This window comes from Bubalus bubalis, chromosome 14 (assembly GCF_019923935.1).
Source record: "Bubalus bubalis isolate 160015118507 breed Murrah chromosome 14, NDDB_SH_1, whole genome shotgun sequence".
Taxonomy (NCBI): Eukaryota; Metazoa; Chordata; class Mammalia; order Artiodactyla; family Bovidae; genus Bubalus; species Bubalus bubalis.
The window spans coordinates 35,642,983-35,655,601 of record NC_059170.1 but is presented as its reverse complement, the minus strand read 5'-3'; the positions used below and the strand labels follow the sequence as shown (position 1 = coordinate 35,655,601).

The 12,619-nt window shown below is 40.4% G+C and overlaps 1 protein-coding gene across 6 annotated transcripts in view; it reads left to right on the top strand.

Moving 5' to 3' along the window:
- The window catches only part of MCM8 (minichromosome maintenance 8 homologous recombination repair factor), a 58,120-nt gene that overhangs the window by 39,042 nt on the left and 6,459 nt on the right, over positions 1-12,619 (top strand). For 5 of the 6 annotated variants that reach the window (XM_044927911.1, XM_044927908.1, XM_006047739.3 and 2 more), the window contains exon 17: positions 4,029-4,105. In XM_044927911.1, the coding sequence (XP_044783846.1) occupies positions 4,029-4,105 (77 nt within the window). Of the gene's footprint in view, positions 1-4,028; positions 4,106-10,823; positions 12,397-12,619 lie in introns of those variants that run through there. The other variant, XM_044927910.1, reaches the window with a different exon arrangement.

Genomic DNA, 12,619 nt, shown 5'->3' with positions numbered 1-12,619 from the left:
GCTTTTGCACAGCAAAGGAAACTATAAACAGGGTGAAAAGACAGACCCCAGAATGGGAGAAAAATCATGGCAAATGAAACAACTGACAAATGATTAATTTCCAAAATATATAAGCAGCTCATACAACTTAATACCAGAAAAACAAACAACCCAATCAAAAAGTGGGAAAAAGACCTAAACACATTTCTCCAAAGAAGACATACAGATGGCTAACAAACACATGAAAGATGCTCAACATCGCTCATTATATTAGAGAAGTGCAAATCAAAATTACAATGTGATATCACCTCACACTGGTTAGAATGGCCATCATCAAAAAGTCTACAAACAATAAATGCTGGAGAAGGTGTGGAGAAAAAGGAACTCTCTTGCACTGTTGGTAGGAATATAAATTGATATGGCCACTATGGAAGATGGTATGGAGATTCCTTAAAGAACTAGGGATAAAACCACTATATGACCCAGCAATCCCACGCCTAGGCATATACCCTGCTGCTGCTACTGCTGCTAAGTCACTTGAGTCGTTTCCGACCCTGTACAACCCCATAGACGGCAGCCCACCAGGCTCCCCTGTCCCTGGGATTCTCCAGGCAAGAACACTGGAGTGGGTTTCCATTTCCTTCTCCAATGCATGAAAGTGAAGTCGCTCAGTTGTGTCCAATTCTTTGAGACCCCATGGACTTCAGCCTACCAGGCTCCTCTGTCCATGGGATTTTCCAGGCAAGAATACCGGAGTGGGGTACCATCACCTTCTCTCATATACCCTGAGGAAACCAAAACTGAAAAATACACATGTATCCCATTATTCATTGCAGCACTATTTACAATAGCTAGATCATGGAAGCAACCTAGACGTCCATCAACAGATGAATGGATAAAGAAGTTTTGGTACATACACACAATGGAATATTACTCACCCATAAAAAGGAACACATCTGAGTCAGTTCTAATGAGGTGGATGAACCTAGAACCTATTATACAGAGTGAAGTAAGTCAGAAAGAGAAGGATAAATATTGTATTTTAAACTGTGGAAAATTCTGAAAGAGATGGGAATACTAGACCACCTGACCTGCCTCTGTGAAATCTGTATGCAGGTCAGGAAGCAACAGTTAGAACTGGACATGGAACAGACTGGTTCCAAATAGGAAAAGGAGTATGTCAAGGCTGTATATTGTCATCCTGCTTATTTAACTTATATGCAGAGTACATCATGACAAATGCTGGGCTGGATGAAGCACAAGCTGGATTCAAGATTGCTGGGAGAAATATCAATAACCTCATATATGCAGATGATGCCACCCTTGTGGCAGAAAGTGAAGAAGAACTAAAGAGCCTCTTGATGAAAGTGAACAAGGAAAGTGAAAAAGTTGTCTTAAAGCTCAACATTCAGAAAACTAAGATCATGGCATCCGGTCCCATCACTTCATGGCAAAATAGATGGAGAGACAGTGGCTGACTTTATATTTTGGGGCTCCAAAATCACTGTAGATGGTAACTGCAACCATGAAATTAAAAGATGCTTACTCCTTGGAAAGTTATGACCAACCGAGACTGCATATTAAAAAGCAGAGACATTACTTTGCCAACAAAGTTCTGTCTAATCAAGGCTATAGTCTTTCCATTAATCATATACGGATGTGAGAGTTGGACAAAAAGAAAGCTGGGCACTGAAGAATTGATGCTTTTGAACTGTGGTGTTGGAGAAGACTCTTGAGAGTCCCTTGGACTGCAAGGAGATCCAACCAGTCCATTCTAAAGGAGATCAATCCCAAGTGTTCATTGGAAGGAGTGATGTTGAAGCTGAAACTCCAATACTTTGGCCACCTGATGTGAAGAGCTGAGTCATTTGGAAAGACCCTGATGCTGGGAAAGATTGAAGGCAGGAGAAGGGGATGACAGAGGATGAGATGGTTGATGGCATCTCCGGCTCAATGGACATGAGTTTGGGTGAGCTCCGGGACTTGGTGATGGACAGGGTGGCCTGGCATGCTGTGGTCCATGGGGTTGCAAAGAGTTGGACACAACTGAACGACTGAACGCATATATACGGAATCTAGGAAAATGGAACTAAAGAGTTTATTTACAGGGCAGCAGTGGAAAAACAGACATAGAAAATATACTTATGGACATAAGGAGAGGGGTAGAGGGGGTGAGATGAATGGAAAGTGTAACATGGAAACTTACCATATGTAAATTAGATAGCCAACGGGAGTTTGCTGTATGGCTCAGGAAACTCAAACATGGGCTCTGTATCAACCTAGAGGGGTAGGATGGGGAGAGAGATGGGAGGGAGTTTCTAAAGGGAGGGGATATTTGTATATCAATGGCTGATTCATGTTGAGGTTTGACAGAAAACAACAAAATTCCAGAAACCAATTATCCTTCAGTTCATTTCAGTTCCGTCGCTCAGTTGTGTCTGACTTTTTGTGACCCCATGGACTGCAGCACACCAGGCCTCCCTGTCCATCACCAACTCCTGGAGTTTACTCAAACTCATGCCCATTGAGTCGGTGATGCCATTGAACCGTCTCATCCTCTGTCATCCCCTTCTCCTCCCGCCTTCAATCTTTCCCAGCATCAGGGTCTTTTCAGATGACTCAGCTCTTTGCATCAGGTGGCCAAAGTATTGGAGTTTCAGCTTCAACATCAGTCCTTCCAATGAATATTCATGACTGATTTCCTTTAGGATGGACTGGTTGGATCTCCTTGCAGTCCAAGGGACTCTCAAGAGTCTTCTCCAACTCCACAGTTCAAAAGCATGAATTCTTTGGCACTCAGCTTTCTTTATAGTCCAACTCTCACATCCATAGGTGACTACTGGAAAAACCATAGCCTTGATCAGACGGACCTTTGTTGGCAAAGTAAAGTCTCTGCTTTTTTGAATTATCCTTCAATAAAATATAAATAAAAAAAATAAAAGGTTGTCATGGGACTTCCCTGGCGGTCCAGTGATTAGAACTCCCTGCTCCCAATGCAGGGGGCACTGGTTTGACCCCTGGTTGGGGAACTAAGATCCTGCATGCCCCAAGGCAAAGTCTAAAAAGAAGATTGTGGTACATTTAACATATCAAGCAATGTTTAGCCACTTTTTAAAAGCAGGACCAGTTACATACCATGTAGTGGGTTTTTTGTTTTGTTTTTTTCTTTAATGACACTTAGGGAACTCTTGAAGTTTGAAGATTGCTTAGGTTGAATAAGAATTTAGGTATTCAAAAATGAGCATATGGTAAGATGGAATGTGTCAAATATCTCAGCAGTGTTTGATTTGATATATGACAGGTCTGTAAGTGCCTATTTTTCTAACAGCATTTTATCTCTTCACAAGTATGGAATGCTAAGAGAACTCTGGCAGTTAAAGTTAGCTGGGTTACAGTTTGAGCTTTTTGCTTCTAGAATCTGATTAACTCATCTTTGTTGTTTTAACAAATTAATAGTTAGGCATGATTTCCTGAAAGTAAAAGGTATAATCAAATCCTCTGGAATGAACATTCAGAAAGATGTGTTAGTAGATAAAAATGGATTTAAAAATGAGTGATATATGGCATTATACATGTTTCAATGCCATTCTCCCAAGATTTGGGAGAATGGCATTGAAACATGTATACGAGTCGCCAGTCCAGGTTCGATGTGCGATACTGGATGCTTGGGGCTGGTGCACTGAGATGACCCACAGGGATGGTATGGGGAAGGAGGAGGGAGAAGGGTTCAGGATGGGGAACACTTGTATACCTGTGGCGGATTCATTTTGATATATGGCAAAACCAATACAATATTGTAAAGTTAAAAAAATTAAAAAAAAAAAAAATAAATAAAACCTAACCCTCAACTTAAAAAAAAAAATGAGTGATAATTGTCATAATCAAGCTGTTGATAGTATTTTAAAATTCTGACTTTTTATATTGTAGTCTCTCTTTACAGAAGTTTTTGTGTAAAGTTAATAAATGAAATAAGCTTAGATATACTCTAGCTGCTCAATGTTAAATATATTTATCTTTTGTTATCTAAAGATGGTTGTTTTCTTTTAAAGGCACGAGCAAGGTTGGAATTGAGAGAGGAAGCAACTAAAGAAGATGCTGAGGACATAGTTGAAATTATGAAATACAGGTAAGAATACATTTTTAAGTGCTGTTTTAAGTGAAATAAAACATTCATCAAATGAAATAAAACGGTCATCATTCTGTCTCAATTTATATATTTAATTAGGCCAAGCAAAATTATTTTTAGTTAACGCATTTGATCACTTGTTTTCCTCAGAACAAATTATACTTTCCTGGCTTGAAATATTCGTATGTAAATAATCTTTACATGTTAAAAAAATGTTTTATGAATGGGTAATTTAAAAATTGGGTCATTTTTTAATATTTATTTGGCTGCCTTGGGTCTTAGTTGCAGCATGTGGGATCTTGCAGCCCGTAGACTCTCTACAGGCTTGGTTACCCTGAGGCATGTGGGATCTCAGGTCCCAGACCAGGTATTGAACCTGTGTCCCCTGCATTGCATAGCAGATTCCTAAGCACTGGACCACCAGGGAAGTCCCTGAATGATTACTGATACATTCATATAGTTCTAAAATCAATTAAAAAAAAATACGTACTTTGAGAAGGCTTGCCCCATCCTATTTACCGTCTACCCTTCCTCTTTACCAGGACATCCATTACTTTCTTATAAATAGCATATGACTTACACTGTTGTTCTGTACTTTATATATCAAAGTGATTACCACACTGCACATGTCCATCACCACACAGTTACAGTTTATTTTCTTGGGATGAGAACCTTAAAGAGCTCCTCTCTAGCAACTTTCAAATATACAATACAGTATTACTAACTAGTCACCATGCTTATATTACTTAAATTTATAACTGGAAGCTTGTACCTTTTGACCTTCTTCATCCATTTTACCCACCCCACCCCTTATCATCCCCCACCCTGCCCCACCAGCCTGTAGCAACTGCCAATCCATTTTCTTATATCTTTTTGTTTTTTTAATTTGACAGTATATCTAGGGATCTTTCCTTATTAGGACATAGAAAGGTTTTTTTACAGCTACATAGTATTCTATTGTTTAGATATACTGTGATATACCATAGTTTATTTAATCAGTCTCCCACTGCTAGACACATGAACATTTTCCATTCTTTTGCTATTGTAAACAGTGCCACAATGAGTAATCTCTGAGATACTTCATGTGTGGTAAGTGTATTCTAAGAAGTGATATTTCTGGGTTCAGGGATCAATAAATGCATTAGGATTTGACTAATATTACTAATCTGTGACCTTTGCATTTTATATCATTTGGTAGATCATAGTTCTTATACAGAAAAGAAAAAAATTTGTATTTTAACTGATAATATATGACTACCTTAGACATGTGGTTTTTGAAAAAAATCAATTAACCTAGAAGAACACATCAAATGGTAAACTGCTTGTGGTCATGGATGCCTTTGTTTTTTCCTTCTTGTGCTTTTTGGTTTCCTGTTATGCACATATTAACTTTTAAGAAGTGGCATATGAGAAAACATCTTATTCTGATTATTTTAGATAGGCATTTCAGTTAAAAATTTTTTTAATAGGTTTACATTCATATACCTCAAAATTCCAAAGTTCAAACACTATTTAATGGTAAAAGTTTCTTCATGTACTGTTAACTAGCTACCTAGTTCTTCCTCTTTCCTAGTGACAACAAATCAATTTTTGTGTGATTTCAGATATAAAATATACATTATAACTCTCTATCTGTATACTCTTTTTCCCCTTTTATAAACAAAGGGTAGCATACACATTCTATACCTCAGTTTTTTCACTAAGAAAATGATCTTGAAATCATTCCGTGTCAATGCCTAAAGAGTGTCCGTTTATTTTTCACAACTGCAGTGTTTCATTGTGTGGATTTATCATAATGTAGAAATTAGTTCTTCTTAATATGCTCTCACAGTACTTAAAATATAAATCTGTCAGGAATCTGAGGCTGCAAAAATACTAATTTAAAGACGAAATTATTTTAAGTAATTTTTTTTTCCCTAAGAGCTACTGTTCTGGGCTTGCTTGGAGTCAGAACCAATTGTTTCTCTTTAGCTCTGAGTAAAAGTGGTATAGCATTGCTGCCAGAGTGTGGGCTTTAAAATCTGACCTGGAGCTGCCATGGACAGGGATGGACAGGGAAGGATGCCATGGATGGACACGGAAGCCTGGCGTGCCGCAGTCCATGGGGTCACAGAGAGTCAGACATGACTGAGCGACTGAACTGAACTGGAGCTGCCATGGCAAGTTACACTCTGCTTTTCAGTCTCCTTTTGTGTAGAACTCAGCACAAAGGATTGTGCTCTGAGATATGCTGCTGCCGCTGCTAAGTCGCTTCAGTTGTGTCCGACTCTGTGCGACCCCATAGACGGAAGCCCACCAGGCTCCTCCATCCCTGGAATTCTCCAGGCAAGAACACTGGAGTGGATTGCCATTTCCTTCCCCAATGCAGGAAAGTGAAAAGTGAAAGTGAAGTCGCTTAGTTGTGCCCGACTCGTAGCGACCCCATGGACCACAGCCCGCCAGGCTTCTCCATCCATGGGATTTTCCAGGCAAGAGTACTGGAGTGGGTTGCCATTGCCTTCTCCAGAGATATCATGCACTAAGGCTAAATAAAGTGACAAATGTGTTTCTGACACATTAGTGGACACTCAGTAAACACTATCAATATTGCCAGCTTTGATGATATGATGATGAGACTGTGTAGATAACTTTTAACTTCAATCTGTGACTCATTACACACATTGAAGGTTTCAAAAACTGGCAGATCTCATGTCACAGATCAGAAGTTTCCAAAATTGCCCCTTTCAAAGAATTTCTTGGTTCTGACCTTTAGAGCTCTCCATATACATTGTCCAGTAGCTCTGAGCTTCAGATCCTTTTCTCCCTGTCTTTATAGGGAGAGATTTACCTAGTTGTTTCTTCATCCCCAGGCTGGCCCTGACTTGTCCCCAGAGGACACCCTGTTCCCTCTACTGCCTCTGGAAGCATGCTGTATGGGTAGAAGGGTACCCATGCTATTTCCCAAAGGTCTAAACATTAAGTTGCAACTTGTTTCTTGCCCTTTTATTTGTAATCTGTGCAAGAAGCATAACTTTTCTTCTTAAATCAACATGTCAGAATTTGTCAGCAACTGTGAAGTTAATGCTTACAGTTTTTGAAGCTTTAAGGACTCTTGAATTGATACCTCTTAATTTTTTGTTGCTAGCACAAGAGCAGCTGTCTCATAATGAGTAAAATTACTAACAACTAATGACTACCAATCCTTTCAACCAGGACCCAGGGAAAGGAGCAGTGATCCCCACACGAGACTGAGCCACACCTGCCTCTGGGTGTTTGAGGGTCTCTGTGGAGGCATGGGTCAACAGTGGCCTGCCATGGGGACAGGGGCACTGGCAGCAGTAATCCTGGGAGGCATGACATGTGTCGTAAGTCCTCTTGGAGGAGGGAGTTGCCATTAACCCCACCATACAACCTCTGGGTGGGTGATCAACAAACTGGAGAACAATTATACTGAAGAACTCGCACTGTTGTGAAAGTTCTAGGCTCCACAGCAGACTTCCCAACCTGAGGATACAGCAAAGGGACTGAGAATCTCCAGGGATTCTGACTTTGAAGGTCAGTGGGATTTGATTACAGAACTTCCACGGGACTGGAGAAACAGAGACTCTTGGAGGGCACAAACAAAATCTTGTGCAAACCAGCTTCCAGGAGAAAGGAGCCGGGACCCCACAAGAGACTGAGCCAGACTTGCCTGTGAATGTTTGGGAGTCTCTGGCAGAGGTGTGGGTTGACAGTGGCCTGCTGCAGGGTCAGGGACACTGGCAGCAGCAGTTCTTGGAGGTGCAGCATGCTGGCATAAATCCTTTTGGAGGAGTTCTGCCATTACCCCTACCATAGTTTGGCCTGAGGCCAAACTACAGGGAGGGAGCACAGTCCCACCCATCAGAAAACTGGATTAAGGATTTAACTGAGCATGGCCATGCCCACCAGAAGACCCAGTTTTCCCCACAGTCAGCCCCTCTTACCAGAAAGCTTGCACAAGCCTCTTATTCTCATTCATTAGAGGGCAGACAGAATGAACACCACAGTCACAGAAAAATTACCAAAATGATCACATGGATCACAGCTTTGTGTAAGTCAATGAAACTATGAGCCATGCCATGTAGGGACACCCAAGATGGATGGGTCATGGTGGAGACTTTTGATGAAACTTGGTCCACCGGAGAAAGGAATGGCAAACCACTTCAGCATTCTTGCCTGGAGAACCCCGTGAACATTATGAAAAGGCAAAAAGATATGATACAGAAGATGAATCCCCCAGGTAATTCTGTGCATGCAAGTCGCTTCAATCCTGTTAGACTTTTCACAACCCTGTGTATTGTAGCCCAACAGGCACCTCTATCCATGGGATTCTCCATGCAAGAATACTGGAGTGGGTTCCCATTTCCTGCTGCAGGGGATTTTCCTGACCCAGGGATCAAACCCATGTCTCATGTCTCCTGCACTGGCAGGTGGGTTCTTTGTCAGTAGCACAACCTGGGAAGCCCAGGTGGTTAGGTGTCCAATATGCTACTGGAGAATAGTGGAGAAATAGCTCCAGAAGGAATGAAGAGGCTGAGCCAAAGCAGAAACAACACCCAGTTGTGGATGTGTCTGGTGGTGAAAGTAAAGTCCAGGGCTGTAAAGAACAGTATTGCATAGGAACCTGGAATGTTAGGTCATGATCAAGGTAAATTGAAAGTGGTCAAACGAGATGGCAAGAATGAGTATCAACATCTTAGGAATTGGTGAACTAAAAAGGATGGGAATGGGTGAATTTAGATGATCAATATATCTACTACTATGGGCAAGAATCCCTTAGAAGAAATGGAGTAGCCTTCACAGTCAAAAAAAGAATCTGAAATGCAATACTTGGGAGTGCAGTCTCAAAAGCAACAGAATGATCTCAGTTCTTTTCCAAGGCAAACCATTTAACATCACAGTAATCCAAGTCTATGCCCCAACAATTAATGCCAAAGAAGTTGAATGGTTCTATGAAGACCTTCTAGAATGAACACCAAAAAAAGGATGTTCTTTTCATCATAGGGAGTTAGAATGCAAAAGTGGGAAGTCAATAGATTTGTGGATAACAGGCAAGTTTGGCCTTGGAGTACAGAATGAAGCAGGGCAAAGACGAACAAGTTTTGCCAAGCGAATGCGCTGCACTGGGCATAGCAAACACCCTCTTGCAACAACACAAGAGACCATTCTACACATGGCTATCACCAGATGGTCAATACTGAAATCTGATTGATTATATTTGCAGCCAAAGATGGAGAAGCTCTATACAGTCAGCAAAAACAAGACCTGGAGCTCACTGTGGCTCAGATCATGAACTCCTTATTGCCAAATTCAGACTTAAATTGAAGAAAATAGGAAAAAACACTAGACCATTCAGGTATAACCTAAATCAAATCCCTTATGATTATGAGTGGAAGTGACAAATAGATTCAAGGGATTAGATTTGACAGAGTTCCTGAAGAACTATGGACAGAGGTTCGTAACATTGTACAGCAGGCAGTGATTGAAACCATCCCCAAGAAGAAAAACTGCAAAAAGGCAAAATGGTTGTCTGAGGGAGTCTTACAAATAGCTGAGAAAAAAAGACGCAAAAGGCAAAGGAAAAAATGAAAGATATATCCATCTGAATGCAAAGTTCCAAAGAATAGCAAGGAGAGATAAGCAAGCCTTCCTCAGTAATCAGTGCAAAGAAATAAAAGGAAAACAAAAGAATGGCAAAGACTAGAGATCTCTTCAAGAAAATTAGAGATACCAAAGGAACATTTCATGCAAAGATGGGCACAATAAAGGACAGAAATGGTATGGACCTAACAGAAGCACAAGATATTAAGAAGAGGTGGCAAGAATACATAGAAAACTATACAAAAAAGATCTTAATGGCCCAGATAAACACGATGGTGTGATCACTCACCTAGAGCCAGACATTCCAGAGTGCAAAGTCACATGGGCCTTAGGAAGCATCACTACGAACAAAGCTAGTGGAGATGATCAAATTCCAGCCGAGCTATTTCAAATCCTGAAAGATGATGTTGTGAAAATGCTGCACTCAATATGCCAGCAAAATCGGAAAACTCAGCAGTGGCCACAGGACTAAGCGACTAAACAACAAAAAACCCTTTCAACCAGTTGCTAACTTTTACCCTCTCTATCTTAGTATCTTACTGGTTGAGCATCACACTGTGCTTGAACTATCAATTTTCTCTTTTACATGCCTCAGTACTAGGGTTTAACAGGTCTTGTGGTAAAAATTACGAAACTTGTTTCTTTGTGCTAGAGAACCTCCAGTTGCTATTTATAAGCAACCTTATAAATATTAGAATTACTAGATTTCTTCATACAGAATGTTGCCAGGACTCACTATAATGAGCAGCATATGAAGTAAAGGAATGGCCACAAAAACCAATTACCTGCCTGACTTCTAGTGGGATGAGACCAATAGGAAATTGAGAATCTGACCTAACAGATCCAAAGTAAGTCACTGAAACCAACCAAAATTCTAGAAATCTTTATAAACTTTTTTCCTAATTAAAAATAGGGACCAACAATAGAGACTTCTTGTTTAATGACAGGAAGCTGCTGCTTTGCTCACAATCTCAAGTGCATGTATCATTCTCTTTCATTCTCTTAAGGCCAGTGTATCCTGGCCTTTAGCTCTCCACCTTTGGCAGTGGACCCAGATAGCCACTCCTGGTTTTCTTTTCTTTTTATTGAACTCTTGCCCTTTCTTTGGGTCTTCTAGTGCCTGGTTCTACTAGAGAATGTCACGTGCTCTACGTCATTTGACTGTTGGCAAATCAAGGGTCAGACTACCTCAGCAACTTGCCTTCAGCTGTAACATTGGTTTTTTGAGGCTTTACCCTTCATCAGTTTCCAAAGACCTCAGACCCCAGACTGCCTCAAGTAGCCACTCTGGTGTTTCTCTACAGTAAATCCATGGTTCTGTGGATGCCATGGATTAGTTCTCATATGTGAGCATTATACTTAAATTTTAATTGCCTTTTCAATAAAAATGCTATAGTTCTCATTTATGAATAGTTCTACATGTGTGAATACTCATGTCAAACAATGTTTGCATGTGCTTTTCCTAATGGAAATTGTATTGTTTCTACTTCTCAAAGTTGCCTTGCTGATGAAACTGAATTAACTTCAGACTGTCAGTTTTCTTCTGGGATCCTGAAAAAAGAGGTCTCATGATTAAGTGTAAATAGCACCCACATCAGATTACTAGTTGGTGTCCCTGAATTGCTTGAGTATTTACCAACTTTTATAAAAACGTTCAGAGAAAAAAAAAAAGGCTAGTTTGATTCCAAGGGAGAAGGAAATGGCAACCCACTCCAGTACTCTTGCCTGGAAAATTCCACGGATAGAGGAGCCTGGTGGGCTACAGTCCATGGGGCCGCAGAGTCGGACATAACTGAGCGACTTCACTTTCTTCTTTCTTTGATTCCAAATGATTGGAATTACCTAGCATTATTTCCATGGTAGAGATCAAGACCCAATTAAACACAACTGAGACTAGATTGTGAATTATCTGCTTTGTTACAATTAACATGCTTTCTGTCCTTAGTCTAAACTCTGAGACAAGAGAGTTATCTGTCATATTTACCGCTGTACTCCCAGGGCCTAGACTCATGCCTTGCACACAGTAGGCTCTCAGTAAATATACTACATTGATTTTTAGGTTGATTTTAGTAATCATTTTTCATTCATTAAATCTTCCATTTCAGAGTTTCTGTCTCTTTAGCTTTGAATATTTGTCCTTAACATGGTTTTGAACCTGTAAAATTACATTTTAACTGGGAAGCAGAAGCCTAAATAAGAAAAATCTAAACTGCTGACAGTATATCATAGAGCACATAGCTATAAAAACCCCGTGTTTATGGGAAACAGTTCATGTAAGCTCTCTCTGTAAATATACTAGGAAGTAGAAGAGAACAGAGCCACCTTCAGAGGTTGAGAGATCATTGTGAACTATTTCTGTGTAAGGAAAGTAACTCAAACATTTTACATACTTTTCTTCAAATCTGAAGCAGTGTAGCTCAGACTCAGATCCCAGATATGACACTTAATTAGCTTTGTAACCTTTGGCAAGTCACTTAACCTTACAAGACTTTGTATCTTCATCTGTAAAACGGAAATAAGAATAATCCTCAAGTAATAGGATTGCTGGAAGGGCTAAATTGGACACATGGTTCAGTTCAGTTCATTTGCTCAGTCATGTCTGACTGTGTGACCCTGTGGACTGCAGCACACCAAGGTTCCCTGTCCTTCACCATCTCCCCGAGCTTGCTCAAACTCATGTCCATTGAGTCAGTGATGCCATCCAATCATCTTGTCCTCTGTTGTCCCCTGCTCCTCCTGCCTTCAGTCTTTCCCAGCATCAGGGTCTTTAACAGTGAGTTGGCTCTTCTCATCAGGTGGCCAAAGTATTGGAGCTTCAGCTTCGGCATCAGTCCTTCCAATGAATATTCAGGGTTGATTTCTTTTAGGATTGAGTGATTTGATGCAAGGAGATCAAACCAGTGCATGGTAAAT